The sequence below is a fragment of the Lissotriton helveticus genome, chromosome 11, assembly GCF_964261635.1.
Source record: "Lissotriton helveticus chromosome 11, aLisHel1.1, whole genome shotgun sequence".
Classification (NCBI taxonomy): domain Eukaryota; kingdom Metazoa; phylum Chordata; class Amphibia; order Caudata; family Salamandridae; genus Lissotriton; species Lissotriton helveticus.
The window spans coordinates 792401579-792424477 of NC_136072.1; the positions used below are offsets into that span (position 1 = coordinate 792401579).

The 22899-nt window shown below is 47.3% G+C and overlaps 1 protein-coding gene across 1 annotated transcript in view; it reads right to left on the reverse strand.

Moving 5' to 3' along the window:
• Positions 1-22899, reverse strand: part of DDX56 (DEAD-box helicase 56) — a 109531-nt gene that overhangs the window by 18156 nt on the left and 68476 nt on the right. The window contains exons 5-11 of the mRNA XM_078666760.1: positions 20605-20695; positions 19850-20091; positions 15776-15919; positions 15318-15431; positions 14529-14623; positions 11769-11845; positions 7077-7166 (exon numbers count right to left, since the gene is read on the reverse strand). Of these exons, the coding sequence (XP_078522886.1) occupies positions 7077-7166; positions 11769-11845; positions 14529-14623; positions 15318-15431; positions 15776-15919; positions 19850-20091; positions 20605-20695 (853 nt within the window). The remainder of the gene's footprint in view (positions 1-7076; positions 7167-11768; positions 11846-14528; positions 14624-15317; positions 15432-15775; positions 15920-19849; positions 20092-20604; positions 20696-22899) is intronic.

The following is a 22899-nucleotide window of genomic DNA, read 5'->3' on the forward strand; positions in this document are numbered from 1 at the left end:
ATTCAGCCCCGGATTCATCGGCTGGGTCCGCCTCCTTTACTCTGCTCCCTTGTCGCGAGTTGGTGTGAATAATCACAGATCTGGTGATTTTGCTCTCGGGCGTGGCACGCGTCAGGGGTGCCCCCTTTCGCCGTTGCTGTTCACTCTGGCTCTGGAGCCCCTTGCAGCCTGGGTGCGCTGGGACCGATCGATAAAGGGGTTGCGTTGGACCCCGGAGTGGGAAGACAAGATTTCGCTTTACGCGGACGATATTCTGTTGTACTTGACCTCCCCCCGGGCTTCATTGATAGTGTTTATGGACGTTCTCGCTATCTTTAGCAGATACTCCGGCTTTTTAATCAACTGGGCAAATCAGTTTTGTTTGTACTGAGCGGGGATCCGCCCAGGGTGCCCGCGAACTGTCCCGTGAGGGTGGAGTCGACTAGCTTTCGTTATTTGGGAATCCATATCTCTTTAGACCCCCACAGTGCGCCATCGTCTAAATTTGTGGCCCCCTTTGGCCAGGCTTCGGGCGGACGCGGCGCGTTGGAGGGCGTTGCCTCTCTCCATGCTGGGTCGCGCTACCCTTTTCAAAATGATGGCCCTTCCGCGCTTTTTATATGCTCTTCAGAACTCTTTTGATCCTGTGCCCCCCTCGTATTTCCGCGAGATAGAGTCTCTTCAGCGCGGCCTTCTGTGGGAGGGAAGGCCACGCATAGCTCTTTCCAAATTGATGTTGCCCTGGTATGACGGTGGAATCGGCCTGCCGAATATTCGCAAATATTATTGGGCGTCGCAACTGGCTCCCATTAACCATGCGGTATATGGCTCCCCCGGGGATCCGGGTTACGCAATGGACCGTGGTCAGCTGCCGGGGGGTGAGTTCACCCAAGTTTTGTATGCCCGACGCGGCCGATTCCCGTTGAAGGGGCCTACCTTATGCTCCACGAGAGTGTGGCACGGGGCTAATGGTTCCCTTCGATGGGCTGGACGTCTGACCTTGTCTACGCCGCTGTGGAGCTCTGAAAAGCTTGGGATGCTCTGGAAGTCGAAGGGGTTTGATCGGTGGGACCGGATTGACATTTCGCAGATTCAGGATATATTTTGACCTTTGAGGAGCTACAGGCCAAGTACCAGTTGTGTGACACCAAGCGGTTTCGCTACATTCAGATTAGCCATGCATTGAACACGGTGGTGACCAGCGGGGAGGCGCTGCCGTTGGCTTCCCCTCTGGAGGATCGCCTGCTTGACGGCCTCTTACCTACCAAAGGAATTTCCCTCACATACCGTAAATTGATTAACCATTCGGACGACCCGCTGGTGCGCCTTCGCGAGCAGTGGGTCGCCGATGGTCTTGTCTTAGATGACGAGGACTGGAGGGAGGCGGTGGCATCCCCTAAGGAGGTGGCAGTTCCAATGAGGCTCCGATTGATTCAGCTTCGGATCTTGCACCGCTCCAATGTGACGGGCCTGGGCCTGCAGAAGATGGGATTGACTGACTCGCCTACGTGCCGCAGGGGATGTGGGCTGCCGGGGTCATTCATACACATTCTTTGAGAGTGCCAGGAGGTCCGTTAGTTCTGGAACCGTATACACGCTAAGATGAGTGAAGTGTGGGAGATGCGAGTTGACCCCGAGGCATGGCGATGTTTGCTAAATGTGTGGGAACCCACGGACCTGCCGATTCACGGCAGGGTGTGGGTGACTCTGGCGTGTGCGATTGCCAAACGCAACATTGCGCAGCTTTGGGGGGCAGCGCGGGCATCCAGGGTTGGGAAATGGATGGAAGATCTTGATTGGTGTATGTTTCGTGAGAAGTCTGTGTATGTTTCTAGGGGGCGACCTCGGAAATGGGTTAAGATATGGAGCGCATGGAACACCTATCGTGGAGATATCTGTGCACCCCCTGAATTGGAGCCGATAACTGTGGACCTGGAGAATTCTTAGGCCTGTTTTTCTACTATTTGTAAAGTACTGTAGAGCGCTTAGGAGTCATTGTCGGAACTTTGCTATTGTGATTTCTGCATTTCGGTCACTGTTTAAATGTGTTTTATTTCTAATAAAAAGAATTTCAACAAAAAAAAGAAGACGTAGAGTTGTCAGGTTCGGGTAGAGGACCCTATTCTGCTGATGCGGCAGAAGATCCTCCCAAAGAGGCAGCCTGATTAGTGGAGGTGAACAGATCTAACCAAGGCTCTCTACACTGCTGAAAGAGACCTTGCACCACCTCCGGATGGAGATGCCATTCGTGATCCGCTACGGTACAAAAGGGGGTGGGGATGGACGGAGCATCTGAATCAATCAAACACTCACACCCAGTCAAAAGATCTGGGTTTAATCCATCACCGTTCTTTAGCCCACTCTGCCACCCCAGTTCAGACATGGCTATATGCAAATCAGTCTGACCCTGTGCCTCATGGGAACAGTCCAGCCCGAACTGCCAAGCCATGTCTTCCCTGGACCGGAAACAAGCTTCCGAGGACCGGTTTCTGGCATTCCAGCCGTCTTCAGCCCGGCTTGCTTGAATCCAGTGGCAAAGTGAGCAAGGGACTCACGTCTGAGCATACCCTGCCACACTTATGGCGGCCAAAAGCGGTACAAAAGGGGGTGGTGATGGACCCTTTGAGATAGCCCAGAGCAGAGCCCTGCTGGGCAAGGGTCAAAATAAAGATAAGACCTTGAGAGGGAAACAGAAAGAAGATCAATAGATCTTCCTACACAATATTTTACAAATTAGTGCCACCAGCAGGCATACACAGTTATGGTAGAGACACGCCTGGCGACCAAAATAACATTGCAGTTTTCGGAAGGAAGGTCAAATGCTGTCAACGTCGGCCTCTCAATCTCCACGTAAGAAGGCGTAGAGTTATCAGGTTCGGATAGAGGACCCTATTCTGCTGATGCGGCAGAAGATCCTCCCAAAGAGGCAGCCTGATTAGTGGAGGTGAACAGATCTAACCAAGGCTCTCTCCACTGCTGAAAGAGACCTTGCACCACCTCCGGATGGAGATGCCATTCGTGATCCGCTAGGCATCGATGCCCGAGTTCGTCCACCCTGGCTTTCAGAGAACCTGCCAGGTGTTGAACCACCAGAAAAACGCCCTGCTGTTCCAGCCATATACAGACATGCAGGTCCTATTTGTGGCAGTACCACATGGCAGTGGCGTTGCCCTTGAATAGTTGAACCAGCTTTGATTGATGGAAGAAAGGCTTTCAATTCCAAGCAATTCGCTCGGAGCCCCAACAAGTTGATGTGGTGACTGGATTCCACCGGAGACCAGAGTCCTCTGAGCTCCACGTCTCTCAGATGGCAGCCCCATCCCAAGAGTGACGGATCTCTCACTTCTGTGTAGCTGGTTGGGGAAGGGAGAAGGGTCTGTCTCTGACCCAATGGCGGTCTGTTAGCCACCACTGCAGGTCCTGTTCAGTTCTCTCAGAGAGCTGGACAAAGTCGAAGAGATTCCCCAGATGCTGCTCCCACTGGAACTTAAAGTCCCACTGCAGAGCCCGCTTATGACACTTGGCATGAGCCACTAGTAAGATGCAGGAGGCCATGAGGCCCAGCAGCCTCAGAGTCATTGTCACCAAAATCCAGGATAGAGACTGAAATATAGGTATTATAGCCTAAATATCGCGGTCGCGCCGTTCGGGAGGATAGGTCTGAAACTGCACCATATCCAGAACAGCTCCGATGAAAAGTAGCATCTGAGAGGGAGTCAGGTGCAACTTCGGCACTATGATAGAGAACCCCATAAAGTGTAGAAGGTTCACTGTAGTCTGTAGGTGGGAGATAACAGCCCAGGGCAGCGCTTTAATTGGGGGGGAAATAGTGCAGTCACCCATTTAAATATGGCGAGTGGGCGCGGCTTGGGAGCGGGGCTTAGGGCAAGACATGCCGATACGTATTGACTTCGATACTACTTGCAGCACATACCAAAACCAGTGTCTATTCTCTCCCCCTTTCTCTCGTTTTTGTCTCACATAAAAACAATCACAGGAAAGCACACAGGCAAGCAGACAAACATAAATAGACAGTTAACAAAAGAATCATGTGGGATTCATGCCATTTGAACCTGGTTACTACCCACAGCTTTCTTAATTACGCTGTCACTGGGCTGCCTCGATGTCTGTGTTTGCAACACACACAAGATGGACGGAATGTTGCACAATGGCAATACATTCACCCCCAGTCACATATCTGGGTTTAATCCATTGTTATTTTGCTCACCAAGCCAACCCAGTTCAGACATGGCCACACAGCATAATGGTGAAAAAAAAACAGATGGTATGCAAATGTGCCCATGCTGAATTGTTCAGCTGGGCTCGGCTCAGGTCTACCTTGGCTATCAAAGAAAGGCCGCCAGCACCAGCGTTTCAGGAATTCCGGTACGCTCCTCGGCAGTAGAGAAGTGCTGGTTATAAATATAAGAAGTGCTGGTAATCCGTACCGGTGAGTACCGGCCCATGTAAAGCACGGGCCTGAGGTGAACTCTCCTTCAACAGCCAGTCATCCAGATAGGGGGAAGACTGGTACCCGTGATCTGCCCAAGGGGCACTGATAAAGCCCAAGGGGAGCACAGTGAACTGAAAGTGCTCGTGGCCTACCATAAACCGCAGGTAGCACCGCTGGGTAGGCAGGAGGAAATGTTAAAATAGGCATCCTGCAAGTCCAACGCTACCATCCAGTCTCCTGGGTCCAGGGCAGACAAGACCCGAGCTAGAGCAAGCATTTTGAACTTTTCCTGTTGGAGGAAGTAGTTGAGGGCTCGCAGATCTTCGATAAGGCACAGGCCCTTTTCCTTCTTCGGGACCAGAAAATAGCGGGAATAGCAACCACAGCCTACTTCTGGTGCCGGAAGCCTTTCTCATAGCTCAATTGGGCAAGAGAGTCAGGACTTCCTCCTGAAGCAAAGCAAAGTGATCCTCCGACAGCCAGTCGTAAGTAGGAGGTATAGAGGGAGGGGTAGTCTCGAAGCGGAGGGAGTCGCTCCTTTGGAATATCTGAAGAACCCAACTGTCCGACGTGATGTTTTGCCAGTGGTGGAGGTGATGGCTGATCCTGCCACCAACTTGCCGCCCATGATCTTGAAGGGCCACTAGAAGGGTTTGGAGGCTGAGAGGGTGGGTGGTGGTGGACTGACTTGGCCTCTGGCCACCTGACCCATGGGGTCAGAACGAGTCACGCCCATGGCTGCGCAGAGGTTGCTGAGCTTGCACAGCCTTGTGGTGGAGGTATGTCTGGCATGGCTGAAAGCTCCTTCCGTAGCCAAAAAAAGGGGCGAAAAGCAGATATGAAACATGTGGCCACTGCAGAGGACCAAGAACTTGGCCGTAGCCAGTGAGTCCTTAAAGCGCTCCAGGGCCATGTCTGCTTTGTCTCTGAAGAGATGGGTGCCATCAAAGGACATGTACATGAGGGAAGCCTGGACAGCTCCAGAAAAGACAGAAGTTCTCATTCACGTGTTTTGTCGAACAGCCACCGTCGATGATAGCGTTCTACCCAGCAGTCAGTTGTGTCAAGCCCACAACGATTGGCAAATTTTGCAACATCTCTCCCGTCTGATACTACTTGAGAGAGGATGGCCAAGGCATCCTCCGGGATCTGTGGCAGCACCTGCGCAACCATTTCCAACAAGGAGTGGGAGTAACGGCCCAATAGGCTTGCGGTATTTACCAACTGCAAGGCTAGTGGAAAGAAACATTTTCTTAGTCAACTATCCAGCCTCTTCGGTTCCCTGTCTGGGGGTGCATAAGGGAAGGTGCTCTGAGATGTAGAGGCTTGGACCACCAAGCTCTCGGGGGTAGGGGTGTTGGCAAGGAAATTGCTCGGTGCAGGGCAATGGCAGAGGGTGATTGTCCAATTCACAGGGGCTCCTGTGAAAGGCTTGAACCAGGCTCCCAGCAGGACATCAGTCAAGGCCTTATTGAAAGACAGGAGGGGTTTTAAGGAGGAGACACCTGAATGCAGGACCTCTGTCAAGATGTTAGTCTCAACTGCCCCGCAAGGGAGCTAAAGGTCCAAGACTTCAGCTGCCCTGCGCACCACCATAGCATATGAAGCTCCCTCCTTCATAGCCACGGTTGGGGGAGAAAGCAGCACCAGAATTTCACATCATTAAGTACAAGGAATAGACACTGGGCAAGCTAAGTGGAGTTAAGTAGATGTAGTCAAGAACACTGACACGAACGCCACAATTTTGAATTCAGGACAGGGAAACTCTCAAATTGGATAAAGTGAGTGCCATTAAACTGGTTGATAGTAGCACCCATCATGACATTGCAAACCTATAGTTGCATTTACTAAATAAGAGATAATATTTTCACGTACCAAATGTTAACCCCTTCCGAGTACATCATGTTTTGGTTCTAACAAGGAACAGGTATGATTTTCTTTCAACACATGTTGCACTTCATTTCCTTGTATTGTGATCTTGCAAAATAAAAGAATATGGCTAGTTTTTTCCTTGTTACCACAAACAGCTAGCAAAAGGGACTGTGGAATTACTCTTATCCCATTTCTTAATATTATGTTTAAAACATTTGGAATTTAATACAGTAAAATAGAATCCAGTGGTATCTACTAGCACATACATGAAAAATGTACTACCGAATTAGGTATGCAGTTGAATTACTTTTGGTTTTTACTTCTGTGAAGACAATGCTAATATCCATTTGATAGATGATTTTACTGCAGCTACATTGTAGTACTCATGAGGAGATAAGGTATGTGAAACAAGGTTTGAAAATTATTTATGTACGAATCAACTGGTGGAATGTGGGCATTAGTGAACTGTTTAAAGTAATCACATGAAGTGATCCAATAATTTTTTTGTAATAAAACTGGCATTCTTGAGCAAAATTTTAATAAACCTTGAAAATAAAGGGAAGTCTCAAACAGAAATCAAGAATGATGGTGAAAGAAACATAAGCTATTCGCTTATCTTAAGTGCCCATAATGCAAATTTGAAAAATATTTATTTTATCAGATGAAGAAATGTGTGCGACAGTCATTTAACTTTATGACTGTACTTTAACCTGCTATCGCAGCGGACAGTCTGCCCAGATGGATTTACCCATTTCGCACATTTAATCCGTACCTTGAGCTTCTCGGAATTCAGAAGCTCTTCCTTGATCTCCTTCAGGCGGGCTTCCTTTATTGCTTGCTTTGTGACAGAGCGCATTGCATCCTGAATGGAAGAATAACAGCTAATAATTAAAAGACAGGTGAGTCAAGGACACTGAACATAGAGGAGGGACAGCTGTGAGCGACAGAGAAGTGGAGGGACACACAGAAAGGTGAAGGGACTGTAAATATGAGAAGCAATTGTAGTGAAACTGATCACAGAGCAAACAAGCATTTACAATGCAATGGTTTTGCCTTTGTTAAAGTTAGAGCTATTGGCATTGCTCTTGACACTCTGAAGCTCCACTCTGAAGCTCCACTCTGCACTCTGAAGCTCCACTCTGCACTCTGAAGCTCCACTCTGAAGCTCCACTCTGAAGCTGCACTCTGAAGCTCCACTCTGAAGCTCCACTCTGAAGCTCCACTCTGAAGCTCCACTCTGAAGCTCCACTCTGAATCTGCACTCTGAATCTGCACTCTGAATCTGCACTCTGAATCTGCACTCTGAAGCTCCACTCTGCACTCTGAAGCTCCACTCTGCACTCTGAAGCTCCACTCTGAATCTGCACTCTGAAGCTCCACTCTGCACTCTGAAGCTCCACTCTGAAGCTCCACTCTGCACTCTGAAGCTCCACTCTGAAGCTCCACTCTGCACTCTGAAGCTCCACTCTGCACTCTGAAGCTCCACTCTGCACTCTGAAGCTCCACTCTGCACTCTGAAGCTCCACTCTGAAGCTCCACTCTGCACTCTGAAGCTCCACTCTGCACTCTGAATCTGCACTCTGAATCTGCACTCTGAAGCTCCACTCTGAAGCTCCACTCTGAAGCTCCACTCTGAAGCTCCACTCTGAAGCTCCACTCTGAAGCTCCACTCTGAAGCTCCACTCTGAAGCTCCACTCTGAAGCTCCACTCTGAAGCTCCACTCTGAAGCTCCACTCTGAAGCTCCACTCTGAAGCTCCACTCTGAAGCTCCACTCTGAAGCTCCACTCTGAAGCTCCACTCTGAAGCTCCACTCTGAATCTCCACTCTGAATCTCCACTCTGAATCTCCACTCTGAATCTCCACTCTGAATCTCCACTCTGAATCTCCACTCTGAATCTCCACTCTGCACTCTGAAGCTCCACTCTGAAGCTCCACTCTGCACTCTGCAGCTCCACTCTGCACTCTGAAGCTCCACTCTGCACTCTGAAGCTCCACTCTGCACTCTGAAGCTCCACTCTGCACTCTGCAGCTCCACTCTGAAGCTCCACTCTGCACTCTGCAGCTCCACTCTGAAGCTCCACTCTGCACTCTGAAGCTCCACTCTGCACTCTGCAGCTCCACTCTGAAGCTCCACTCTGAAGCTCCACTCTGAAGCTCCACTCTGCACTCTGCAGCTCCACTCTGAAGCTCCACTCTGCACTCTGAAGCTCCACTCTGCACTCTGAAGCTCCACTCTGCACTCTGAAGCGCCACTCTGAAGCGCCACTCTGAAGCGCCACTCTGAAGCGCCACTCTGAAGCGCCACTCTGAAGCGCCACTCTGAAGCGCCACTCTGAAGCGCCACTCTGAAGCGCCACTCTGAAGCGCCACTCTGAAGCGCCACTCTGAAGCGCCACTCTGAAGCGCCACTCTGAAGCGCCACTCTGAAGCGCCACTCTGAAGCGCCACTCTGAAGCGCCACTCTGAAGCTCCACTCTGAATCTGCAGCTCCACTCTGAATCTGCAGCTCCACTCTGAATCTGCAGCTCCACTCTGAATCTGCAGCTCCACTCTGAATCTGCAGCTCCACTCTGAATCTGCAGCTCCACTCTGAATCTGCAGCTCCACTCTGAATCTGCAGCTCCACTCTGAATCTGCAGCTCCACTCTGAATCTGCAGCTCCACTCTGAATCTGCAGCTCCACTCTGAATCTGCAGCTCCACTCTGAATCTGCAGCTCCACTCTGAATCTGCAGCTCCACTCTGAATCTGCAGCTCCACTCTGAATCTGCAGCTCCACTCTGAATCTGCAGCTCCACTCTGAATCTGCAGCTCCACTCTGAATCTGCAGCTCCACTCTGAATCTGCAGCTCCACTCTGAATCTGCAGCTCCACTCTGAATCTGCAGCTCCACTCTGAATCTCCACTCTGAATCTGAAGCTCCACTCTGAAGCTCCACTCTGAAGCTCCACTCTGAAGCTCCACTCTGAAGCTCCACTCTGAAGCTCCACTCTGAAGCTCCACTCTGAAGCTCCACTCTGAAGCTCCACTCTGAAGCTCCACTCTGAAGCTCCACTCTGAAGCTCCACTCTGAAGCTCCACTCTGAAGCTCCACTCTGAAGCTCCACTCTGAAGCTCCACTCTGAAGCTCCACTCTGAAGCTCCACTCTGCACTCTGAAGCTCCACTCTGCACTCTGAAGCTCCACTCTGCACTCTGAAGCTCCACTCTGCACTCTGAAGCTCCACTCTGCACTCTGAAGCTCCACTCTGCACTCTGAAGCTCCACTCTGCACTCTGAAGCTCCACTCTGCACTCTGAAGCTCCACTCTGCACTCTGAAGCTCCACTCTGCACTCTGAAGCTCCACTCTGCACTCTGAAGCTCCACTCTGCACTCTGAAGCTCCACTCTGCACTCTGAAGCTCCACTCTGCAGCTCCACTCTGAAGCTCCACTCTGCACTCTGCAGCTCCACTCTGAAGCTCCACTCTGAAGCTCCACTCTGCACTCTGAAGCTCCACTCTGCACTCTGAAGCTCCACTCTGCACTCTGAAGCTCCACTCTGCACTCTGAAGCTCCACTCTGCACTCTGAAGCTCCACTCTGCACTCTGAAGCTCCACTCTGCACTCTGAAGCTCCACTCTGCACTCTGAAGCTCCACTCTGCACTCTGAAGCTCCACTCTGCACTCTGAAGCTCCACGGCCCTACGTGTGCCTTGTTTAATTGGTCTTGTCGTTCTTTGATTTTTATTGGATGTTTTTATGTGTTGTCGATCTAATATTTGCAGTTTGTCACACACATCGTGCAGGTAAGCAGGATCAAGGGCAGGACGTAGATGCGGGGGGGGGGGACCAGCGCGGGTGAGCCCGAGGGATCAAGGTCAAGGGCAGGATGACAAGGGACAGAGGGCGGCAGGCAGCAACGGCGGGTGAGCTCGGGCAGAGAAAGGGCAGGATGAGGTGGGTTGGGTAAGCGCTGACCAAGCAGCGCCAGTGCACCTTAGCGGGCCCCGCACCTTTCACGAGCACTGACTCAGCTCCCTGGGGTCTTCACTCCCGTAGGTCACCACCACGCGTGCTCTCACAGCCCGAGCTACCTGTCACACACAGAAGAGCGAGGGATCGTGGACTTTACTCCCCCTTTGAGCCCGGGGAGAGCGAGAGCCGCTCTTGGCACTGATGCCTCCGGCGTGATCATTGGGCTATCAGGAGCAGCCCCCGTGATGCTGCTGTCACTGACTGATCGCCCCCACACCTGATGTGTGGGTTGCAGAGTATTTTGTTGTGCACGCTTAACATTCTATGGTGCATAAATTGATGTGTTTTGTTTTATTTCTGACTGTTTCCGTGTAATGAAGACTCTCGTTAATGTTGCATCAGAGAGAAGCGGGAGGGGGCGGGAAAGGGGGAGGAGAGAGCTGACGACGGCCGGCCGGAGCAGAAGACGGGCACCAAAACAAGCGGGAGGGGGCGGGAAAGGGGGAGGAGAGACGCCGACGACGGCCGGCCGGAGCACGAAGGCGGGCACCAGGAAACAAGCGGGAGGGGGAGCAAGGGAGGTGCCGGGAGGTGCCGGCAATGCCGGAACAGAATCGGGGGCGTTCCCGGCGTCGCGTGACGTCGGCAAAAGCCAAAGAATGTCGGGAACGCCCCCGAATCTGGTCCGGCATTGACGGACAGGCCCCTCGTCCAATGGCTAGGCTCCATTTATGGAGCCAGCCAATGAATGACGAGGGCCGAACCAAAGCCACACTACAGATCTCATCAGGATTTCGCCTGCGCGAAAAAGATGCGCAGAGCGCATCTTTTTGGCGAGGCAAAACCTAAAAAGGGGAAATTTGTAAATATGACTGCCAAAGAAACTATACATTATGATTACACAAGGACAGCAGACATGTATTTATACTTGTTTCGCTGCTAACAAACCTCATACAAATGTTGTATAGTTATCACAAACATGCAAAGTTTTGAATAACAACAAAATGCGAGAAGTGAGATATAAAATACAGAATGAAAACGGATTCTTGCAGTCTATTTGCTGTCAATCTTGGGACGAAGTGATGATGAAGACAGCTTACTGACCCTCTTTTTAGGTTTCTCTTCATCGCAGTAGATTTAGATCAAGGGATTTACTATTACTTTTGGTACTCCAACTCAACAAAGAGGCACCAGAGTGGCTCAGAGCAGTGAGAGGGTTTCAGGTTTATAATCAGAGACAGCGTGTTCAGATGTGGAGGGCATGATCTGCGCAATGCAATATGGGGTGCATTAGACATTTAGAAATGAGCCTGTGGTACCCCATGTTCTAGCTAGTCTGATGTACAATGCTCACTACAAGTCTAGTGAAGAAGAAGAGCTCCTGATATCTTGTGGTTGCTGCTTATAACACGTTCACCATACAGAAGCAGACACTTGCTTCCTTGGCACCATTTGTGAGTTTCTGGTTCAGTCTGAACAGTTTGTTTTTCAGCAAAAATGTAACTTACCCGGCAGCGGTAACGAAAGCCCTCAATCTCTTCCATCCGAAATTTGTAGGGTCTAAGGATGGACGTCTCTGTACTTTCTGGAATGGAAGGGAGCATCTGAGACTAAGTTCAAAAATGCTTATATCACTTAAATAACTGCAATTTCTAGAAATAAAATGGTCTTTGGGAAGATAGAATATTTTGACAGAGCTGCGGCATCTCTTTAAATATTGAGACAGGAATTATGGAGTTTATCACACGAGAAAGAACCACCTCAGACATTCAAAGATAGTGAACCGGTGGGAAAGGGTTATTCTCTTTTTTTTCTACCCCTTCTCCCCCTCCACACACATACAAGACGAGCATCACCATATTCCTTCCTCCACTGCCCCAGTTCTACAGCTGTTCACTTTGCTGCATTCCTCCCACAACCTTGTGTGTGTCTGATCTACCTGCCGAAGCGCCAAGTGTTTGCCCAGACAATGGTACTGTGCTAACTGCACCAGTGGAATCAAGCAATAGCAGACAGATGAGCCCCAATCGGGGAGAACATAGTCTTAGCTTGGTCATGTTATGGGTTCAGGGAGGACTTTGCCTGGCAGTTCGTGCTGGAATAGTTATATTGTAGCAAGGCCAAAACTGATTTGCATATGGCTGCATCCAAAGTGAGGTTGCATGGTGGACAAAAGAACGATGGGTTGGAATGCTACCCAGAGTGATGGCTAGTGGTTAAGCATACAGCAAGCATTCCTCCCATCTCCTTGTGTGTGCTTGAGGTCTTTATGCTTACGGCATATCCAAGAATGAAAAATCAGGCCATGAAAGATACAAAACTCCTCAGAGAAAACAAATGTGAAATTGATAGGAGCAAAGAGGTAATATCCAAATGAAATATGTTACTTGTAAAGGCTCTTCTGGCTAAGCAATGGACTCATGAAAAAATGGGCAAATATCTTGGGACGTCAAACATAAAAACATTTGTATAGACGTGAAAAACAGCGAGACATTTCAAATGTGTTTATAGCTAGCACAACACCCCAGTAAAAATTAATTGAATGTTCACTAGGGTTCCTAAAGTATTTGGGAGGAGTTGTGGAATAGTTGGAAACACTTTGCATGTATGGTGGAGATTCCGTAATCTTTTTCCTTTCAGGACGGAGGTTGACAAAACTCTTAGGGAGGCGTTAGGCTTCCCCTTGCCCTTTCAGCCAAGACTACACATGCTAGGTTTGAGGCCAGATAAGTATGTACGCATTTCAAAGACAGAAGTAAACATTGTTTTACAAAATTTGGGGGACAGCAAAGCTTGCAATCACATTTCAGTGGAAGAAACCAGAACCTCCCTCAATATCTCAATGGTTTCACAGACTGATCAATGCTGGTCATGGAGAAACCCATCAGTGATCTAGAGGAGGACACATCTCCTTTTTGATGGACATTAGGAAAAACTATTTAAACATTTCGGCATGGGGATTTACTGCACTTAAGCTACCATTGTGTTGGAAGGCTCTGGGCAATTTCTTAAAGAAAGATGAGAAGTTAGAGCTCACTGAAGGAGTGTTGTTGAGGTATATGGGATCAATGTGTGCACTCTGTTTTGTAGCTCTGGTGATGCAGGCCACTGTGGTGGGAGGGGTTTGGGGAGGGAGGGGAAATGAGAATAATTCATGGCAACTGTAGCAGTTGTTGGCTGAAATATTAGCACGCCTTTTATAGCTCTTCATTGAAATTGATAAAAAAATAAAATAAACAGGCATGGTTTTAGGGAAAAGGTGGACACTATGCAAAGTCAATCAGTGTCTTCAGGTGGGAGTACAGGACCAGACATATGGAAGCTAGCAGGTTTGTTGTAGGGCTGGGCTCAGAGTGCAGGTGAAGCAGCAAATGAGCAAGAAATGAGGTAGAGCTCTGCTGTGAAAACATGCTATACTTACCTTCTGTGCTAGGAAAGGTATTCTACAAGTATAAGGAAGTCAGGACATGGGAGAATATATTCAGTAGCACTAATTATCTGCAGCAGAATAATACAAAATAATTAAATGGGGGGGGGGGGCTGTACTTTCAGACTATTTCCCCAATTATTGCTGCAGGGTTGCCACATGAAATCAAAGCAGTGTTGGAAGATCTGGGAAAAATATGGCAGGGCACTGGTAGATACAGTTATGGGATTTCGGACAAGACCCAGCGGTGGTTCCAGACAACAGCTATTATGTGTATTTATTTTGAAGGTTTTATATAGCGCTAGCTCCACCAGAGGAGCAATGGAAATAAACAAGAAAAACAAACATAGTACTGAACAAAACAGATTATACAGGAGATCAGACAAAATAAAAGGAAACAGTTTAGGGTACATGGTGAGTAAAATACATATAGGATAAACAGGAAACCCATTGAAAGAACCAAAGTGTTGTTATAAATAGAAATTTTCCAGTATGCCAAGAGGGATTCAGTGGGCATAGAAGGGTGTGCGGGGGGTATAATGAGGGGGTGAAGGGGGTGTCAAGAAGGGGGTAGGTGAGTGTGGGGGGGTTGGCGGAGCTGCTTAAGGAGTTGATAATCATCAGGAAGAAATCGAACATGATCTGTACCTAGTGGAGGAGAGTATCTCCAGTAAGATGTGGTACCTCCTGTGAGATCAAGATTTTCTAAAACCATCAATCTATACTGACATTTTATGTAAGTTTGGGCAGGTGTCTTTGTTTTACTCAATTCTAAAACCACCAAAGTACTGTGGTTACTGGGGTCATGCACATTTTAAGTTAGTAATAACCAGTAAATCACCTCCCATGAGCGCATCCTCTATCTCAGCCAACTGGGGGAGCTCCTCGTGGTTCACAAGCGTTAAAGCTGTGCCAGGGTTATTAGCACGAGCGGTCCTGGAGCAGGAAGAAATAAACAAAGATCTGTCAGCGAGCCCCACAAAGATTTTAGCAGCCTTTGAATATGCAAAACAGATTCACAGACAGCCAATCACACTGTGTTCATTGCACTAAACGTTGGTCCCCTACTGCATTAACAGCATATCTGGTGCTACCACTGTGTATCATGAGCACAATAAGTGCTGACACCACTGTCCAGTTACAGGAGAAGCTTTCCCGACAGCACTGAGAGCACAACCGTTGCACCAAAGGCTAGTCACAAGCTGGCCCCAGAGTACTGATGACACATGAAGAGGTTCTTCACTGCAGTAAGAAGACACAAGCTGCCTCAACTGCACTGCCAGAGGCAATGCAGTTGAGTTATAGGACCTTCCTTCAGTGCTATGAAACAGGACATTATTTTTGCTAAGGACTGTTGGCTTCACTCCTGCCCAGCTAGGTCTGCCAAAAAACACTATTTCCATTCCAGTGTTCACCTACAAACCACCTACGCCCTCCAGTTAATTGGTCTGTCATCAGCCTCCTTTCCCCACCCAATAAAGGCCAGCCACTGACAACCATTCCTTAAACAATATCCAGAGGTGTGCCAGAGAGAGCTTTGCTCTTCCACCTGCAGTGGTATGCCAATCACAAACAAGATCTCACAGCCAGTATTCCTTCACAGATTAGCCACATACACTGCTCAACTAACCTGCCAGCGCGGTGAATATAGGACTCTACAGACTGAGGGAAATCAAAGTTGATCACTGTAGAAACATTCTGGAAATCAATACCTCGCGACACCCCATATTCCTGGTCTTTACCTCTGAAAAAAGGAGAGAAAGTGAGCGAAGACTTGAGATAAATAAACATGCAATCATCAGAAGGTGGCAGATTTTTGGGCCACGGATTAGAGTAATAAGTGGACTCCAGTAGGCTGAGGGAGAACTCTGCTTCATAGTTATCAATCCTGTAAAATTATTCAGCTGCAGACTAAGTTAAGTGTCCTAAGATGGTCCCACAGTGCTCATCTTACATCAATATATTCTTAAAAGAGCAGGGAGTGGGTTCATAAAGACAGATCGTTTCAAAATATGAATTGGCAGAACTGGATTTGAAGAGTGAAGACACAAAGTACAATAATAGGGAGCTACATGTAAGCTTACATACCCATCTCCTTTCCCGGGTTTCTTCTTTTTACTCTTCTTTCCACCCTCCTGCTTGGTCTGCCCTGCAGGCTCAGCCAGGACGTGCTCATCCGTTGCAATGATATAGTCGTACACACCCTGGTTGAATTGGCTAATAATATGACAACTGGAAGAACAAGGTTATGGTGAAGCTTGTTCAGAATGAGCAGAAACAATATCAACACTGTGCAAGATAGTTCACCACTGATGGATAATACAGCAGAGGACTAGGATATTTAATAATCTTATTATTGGGGTATTTGAGAAAATTAATTTCGCAAATAATCCCTGGCTGTGTTTATGGAATATCTGCTATAAACAGTTTATTATTTTAAGAATGTGCAACAATTCAAGAAACAAACCAATGTCCAAATGCACATAAACATACATCAACATATAATCATTAAAAAAATCCATTCTGTAAATTAAGAAAACGAATGCAAAGTATACTCAACAGAATAAATAACATTTCCCTATATTATCCCATTAGAAATTTCCCCACAGATTTCAGATATTCAGCTTTTAGTGCCTAGTCAGGGTTTCATTTTCAAGCAAATAGGTATAAATAGCATTTAATGCATGTATGCGTACGATCTCACCCATCCATTTACAAACAGAACAAACCTCTCTAAATGTTTCTCGGATGAAAAGTATGCTACTGCAAAAGGGTCTGTTAACATTACTTGATTAATCACACTTGTGCAACTCGTTACATTAAAGAGGAACTGCATGCGCCAATGTTACACGCCTACTACAATCCGAAAAATGGTGAAGTCTGAATTGTTTTGTAAAACAGACCAAAGACAAAATGCACCATCTCTTCAATGAATAGGGATCCCAGGTACAGGTTTACCATAGAGAGTAAATACAACTAGAAAATAATCAGCTGATCCTAGGTGTAGGAAAGAGGATTATTATATGGTGTGGTTGTGATACCATACCATGTAATAATGTCACAATCTCTATCAGGTCCAGTTAGGTTTCTTACACAAATTCTTTAGTTCAGTCCTGGGTAGCTGTGACAGAGCAGTAAGGCCTAGACCAAGGAACAAGTGCAAAGTTTTTAGAAGTACCAAAACAGTTTGTAAGTAAGAAACACAACCCAATAGAAATTCAACACCAATTTATAAAAATAGAGTGCATTTTATCTTAATTTACGTGCCAAAATACAAAAATACATTCAGGAGATATGATTTTTTTAATATGGTAGGCAAATTCTTTAAAGTTTCAATAAATCTTTTCAATCGGTGTTACGAATACTGACCCAATGGGCTGGTACGAATACCAATCTTCTCTGGGACTGGCTGGCAACAACAGTCCAGAAGTCAGTCACAAGGACCACTTCGGTCCGGACAGACAGTTACCTGTCGGGTCCAGCTATCTCAGGGCCCTAATAGATTTCACCAGAATCGCAGTTACAGCCAAGGAGTCACTCTGATGCCAAGGATGCAGAAGATGCAGGCACTGTGGAAGAGATGTGGGGCTGTTCCACGGGCCCACAAACTTTAATGGGCTGTGTCCTGCCTCTGGACAAGATGTTGCACAATCTCCACTCCAGTGAAAGTCCAGTTCCAATTGGTCGACTGGTCTTCCGTTACAGCAGTCTTCAGTGGTTGTCCATAGGTGATGGTCTCTTTCTTGCAGGACGACCAGGGTCTACTTTGATGATGGCCACAAGCCTCACCGACTCTAGGACCGCTCTAGCAGGTCAGGACTGTCTCCCAGTTGTTACTTCGGTGACGAGCGGCAGGCAGGTAATCCTGGTCAGCTGGGCTCTCACCAGTACAGGATTCCTTAAGCATTTGTGGCCTTGTATTTGAAACAGTGAGTCAGCCAAGTGGGTATGAGTCACTCCTTCTGTTCTGTCACATATGGGTAACATTTACACAACAGAACACTGTGGGCTCAGTCCTCTCTCTGCATGGTCCTTGGCTTCAGCAGGTGCAGTCCAGTCTTTGGTGCAGCCTCCCTTTCCTGGGTCCAGGGAGCAGCAATGCAGTCCTTCAGTGTTCTTTCCAGTCTGGCAGTGCTCCGACTACTGTGCTTCTGGGGTGCCACTTTTATGCCATCTTGTTTGAAGTAGGGGGGAGGACTCGCTAACCAAAGGGGTTGAGTTCCAACAAGGCTACCCATCCCACTTTATGACACTTCCTTGGGGTTTGACCCTCAAACAATCCCAAGATATCCTGCTCTACCCTAAACAAAGATGTCGCGAACCTTCATCCCTGGTGGGGAGCCATGGGCAAACCCCTGGGGTGTACCCTGCATAATGAGCCACTCCTTCAGGAAAATCAGCTCTGCAACAAGTTTTCCCTCTCAGGAAGAGATGCAAGCCTGTCTGCCTACATAAAGCAGAGGGCAGGCGAAGGTGTGATTGCCATTTGTTTCACTGAGACTAAAGCTTCTTTGAAGCTGGGCCATTTGTGGCAACCGCCTCGTAGTCATCCTGCTGGTGTAGGTCACACTGCCTCCCTTCAGCAATTCTCTCTGGTCCCTGTTCCTGTGTGGCGGTGTTGCATGTTGGCTCAAGTGACAACTGCTGCAGACAAACAGGAAAGGCTGGTCAAGTGTTGAATTTTTAAAGTCACCTTCCTACAACACGTTACCGTAAATCCAATCTCAGCAATGAGTCTGGTTTAATGTAACGATTAATTTGATACCTTGAAGTTATATCTATGGGGGGTCCCAAATGAAAGTTAGCGCAGTCGCTAGCGAAACTCCATGTTAGCCTAAGGGATCACCGGCCTTGCTACAGTGAAAATGTCAATATCCTGCTTTCATTCTCGGGGATGTTAAATACAAAAGAAACATGCCCTTCTTTTTAATATTAAGCACCCTGCCTGGTAGGTTACCCAGACCATCCTCTAGAGATGCTTAGTAATATTAAAAAGGAAGGTTTTGACTTGCACAAGTTCTTATTTTGCTAGGTCAAGTAGGCTGGTTTAAAGCCGCCTGGCTAGGCTACTATTGCAGGCCTAGAGTCACGTCTTCACCTTGTCACTATAGCGGTGGAACAATTAAGTGTTGCAGTCAGTAGTGACAACTAACTTACTAGCACTGGATACCTCTTATACCATATACTAGGGACTTATATAGAAGTTAAATAAGCCAATTGGGTATTAGCAAATTGTACACATTCTCTGGGGGTTATAGCACAAGCACTGGGGCCTGGACAGCAGGGCCCAGTGCACTACAGAGACAAAAAATCAGCAGCATAAGTCCAAAAACTTGTTTGGGTGATCATACAAAAAGGGATTCTTGCCTACACTGTCCAGACTCGGCCTTAAAATGTAGCACTTAAATACAATAGATGCTTTGAGTACAAACAATCTCCACATCCAGGATTTAATTGTTCAGGAATAACTGATCCACAATACAAGGCCTGCTCCAATTCCAGGGATATTATGCTCAAACACGCACCCCCCAAGGTAGCTGTGGCTTAAAGTACATGAAAATGCTGCCACTGTCAAAAGGCTTGTGTCTCAAAGAGGTTTTATTGCATGTATACCATTTGTTTTAACAACATTTACAAGTTAGAGGTCATTCCTGTAAAAGGGTCATCTCCCAGAATGTCCTTCCTATTAGAATGACTTCCAGTAGCAGGAAATTTTAATAAAAAGTCTTCCATTGCAAGAGCATTCTTTTGAGAACCATTGTTCACTTAAAGGACATTCTTGTATGAGTGTCTTTCACTAGGTCAATGTACGTTAAAAAAATATTTATCTTTCCTTACATGGCATTTCTGCACCATCTCCTTCTACTTTTTGATAGACCTACTACCATAATAACATTCTTACAATAATTTCTTCCAGTATGAAGATATTACAAAGACATTTTTAGAAGTTAACTTTCCACATTATAATGACATTCTTAGTAGAATGTTTGTAGAAGTTGCTCTTGCTGTAAGGATAAAGTAACAAGTAACATTTCTAGCTAACAGGGCCTTCGATTGTTAACATCAGCTAGTTAAAGTTGCAAGCACTGCTAGAACATCTTTAGAGTAGAAGCTGACTGCTAGGTCTGCATTATGCAGGTGCTGTCCGCACAGGAGACTCACCGAGACTGCACAGGCAGTTCAGAATTGAGCACACAAGCCGGTATGCTAAACTGCTCGAGGAAGAGCTTCAGGCGATAACAGCGGTCAATGGCATTGACGAAGATGATGGTTTTTCCTCTCACCAGCGACAGTTTAAGCAGAGTGTACAGCAGCAGGAACTTGTCTTCTTCCTCACACTGAATCTGGTACTGCGTTAGCTGCTTACTGTCTGGTAGCTGGGACTCCTGCAACTTCAATGTCACCTAGAGTTGGATGAGAGAGCAAGCATGAGGACAGTATTGGAGTAATGTGAGAACCAATGGAGGTGCAATTTTCTGGTCAGAATTATGCACTTCCAGCTATTATAATGTGCCTACCAAGTGAGCTCTCATATGGAGCCAGATTATAGTCAGAAGGAGGCATACCTTTCGGGTACTGTACTCCATGAAATATCAAAAAGATGCATTCACACAACAATATTTAAAAACAAATTGTGTAGCATTTAAAAAATAATTTCTCATTCTCTCATTCTTCAAAACCCTGTAGTAACCAAATAAAAATGCTCAATCTGCGAATATGGCTTCTGCAGAGATCTCTGTGTTATCTGAAATGCACTGGTTCAAGATGTTTAATCTCTACAAAATCTGCACTAGAGTGCTTGGCATAAGTAACACCAAATCTTTACATAGCTACAAAACAGCTATTGGACACAATATACAAGTGCAACCAAATAGTCCAACAAAGACAGTTACGGGCCTGCACAGAGACTCCCTTACCGGATTGTGCAGCACAAGCTCCTTTAGCGCTTGAACATCCTCGTTAAAGGTGGCCGACATGAGGAAAGTCTGGTAGATCTTCGGGAATTGACTGAAAAACAAGAAAGGGTTATATTCTACCTCAAATAATGGAGCAAAAGGGTAGCTTGCCCAACATATTCCCTGCCTTCAGAATATATTTTCTGCTTATTGGCCTGGTTCTCAGAATGCAGTCACCAGGAGTAGTAGAATCCAGCAGACCAGGAATGGGTGAACTGGATTGGCTAATGGGGACAAACCAGAAGATATGAATGTTTGAGCCTTTGGAGGATGAGATATAAGAGGGAGGGAGACTGGGTAAACTTGGGGTCTGGTGGAAGCTGGTTCTTTACATGATATATCAAAATGAGATATATTGTGTAAAGAGGTCTGGGGTTCCCTTACAAGTGGACAGGGGTGTACTCTAGCAATCCAAAAGTGCGCTGATAGGACGTAGTGTGGTTGAGCAGCCTTAGGCTTAACTTGGAGGAGGGCAAGCCATTTAAAAATACACACACTGGTCAATAAATGAGACACACGACTCAATAAAGAAATCCTCACAAATGTATAAAAACAACACATATCTCTATTTATATTTAGCATCAGAAGCAATTTGTTCAGGTAAGTACGGTTTTAAAATACATTTTTTCCCCCAGACAAATTTTAGAAGCAGCAGTGTTCTCCTATGGGAGGAAAAGTCAATGCAGCATTGAGGTACAGTACTGCAACTAACGGGACCAATCTCCAGGAGTTAGGCAGAGTGGTGGGCATGGTCCAAGGCAGCACCAGCAGAACACCACCAGCAGCACCAAGTGGCCGGTTGTAGGGGTGCAAAACACGGTTGGCTACCCAATGTTACTCTATGGGGATCAGTCTTTGCGTAAAAAGGCTGCAGGTTTGGATTGAGAGGCCAGTCTAGCTGAACCAAATGGGGGGGGGGGGGGGCTCAGGCCTCCCGATGCTTAGGATGTAGGGACACCTTCGGTCCTCTTCTCCACAGCCCAGGGTTTTCGGTTGCAGAGGTGCCTTTAGACGTTGGGTTTTCCTTACTCTGACGCCGCATGCAGAGGCTGAAGGAGGCGTCAGAGTTCATTGGGGGTGAAACCACAGTAGACTCTAACTCTGGAGGGCTGGGGGACCACGATGACACAGTTGGCCTACTTCAACTGGGGTTTGGAGCGACAGGTGCAGTCGTGTCTTCAGGCATCTGGTTTCTGCAGTCACAAAGTCCTCACAGGAATCCGTGGATGCCTGCAGGTTGCATGGAAGCAGATCTGCTACTTCTCGGGAGGTCTTAGTTCCTGGCAAGTCTCCCGGGCTTTGGGGACTCAGCAGCTGCAGGACAACTCGCCTTTTAGTGCAATTGTCGGAGTCAATAGGCAGGCCGGCAGGGTTGATGCCATGTTAGCTGCTGAGTCTTCAGTTCTCGCAGGATGCGACTCATCTTTCAGGTCGGCAGGATTAAATATCTTGGTGCCAGGGGCTCCCCTCAAATCTAAATTTAGGGGTGTTAGGTGAGTGCATGGAGGTAGCCCTCCACTCCCCTTGGGAGTCACTACGCCCCCCTATATTACCACTTCCTGTGGGAAGTGATAAGCCTGTCCCAGAGTTGCCAAGGTTGCCAACACCGATGGCAACATCTGAAAAGTCGTACCCACATCAGGTTAGGCCACCTTAGGAGTGGGACTGGTCTGGGGGGGTGGGCACATCTACCTGACTAGCTAATTTCATGCTTGTCCAGGTGTCAAATGGTTGTGGTCCTGGTGGCGCTGTTGGCCTCTTCTCCTAAGAGGGAAGCCAGATTCGCATTTCACCCTCTTCCTGTGCAGGCTTGGTTTCTGATCTCCTGAGAGCAAAGGGGTACTTTCCTACAGGGTCACTGTTCCACTATTTACCGTTTTGTGAGGTTTGAAACAGAAATTAAATTCTTAGTGGGTGTTGTAACATTCAAGGTCTCTTGCTTTGATTAGCCAGCCTGGAGGTTTCTTCTCAAACTCTACAAATGGTCATCGGAGCATCCTAAGCCGACACAGCCATTATCAAAAAGATAAAAATGACATATCAATGAGAAAAACAAGAATAGCCAACACCAATGGAAGCAGGCCACTGTTAATAGCCATCATACTTTGCAACAACCCTACAATAGACTTGGCAATGCAATACTCCACTGACAAGTGCAACACTAATAGATGTTCCAATAAGGATAAATTCAGAAAGCACACCGATAAAGAACAAAATTACAATACACATATTTTACAATGCACCGAAAGGAATACA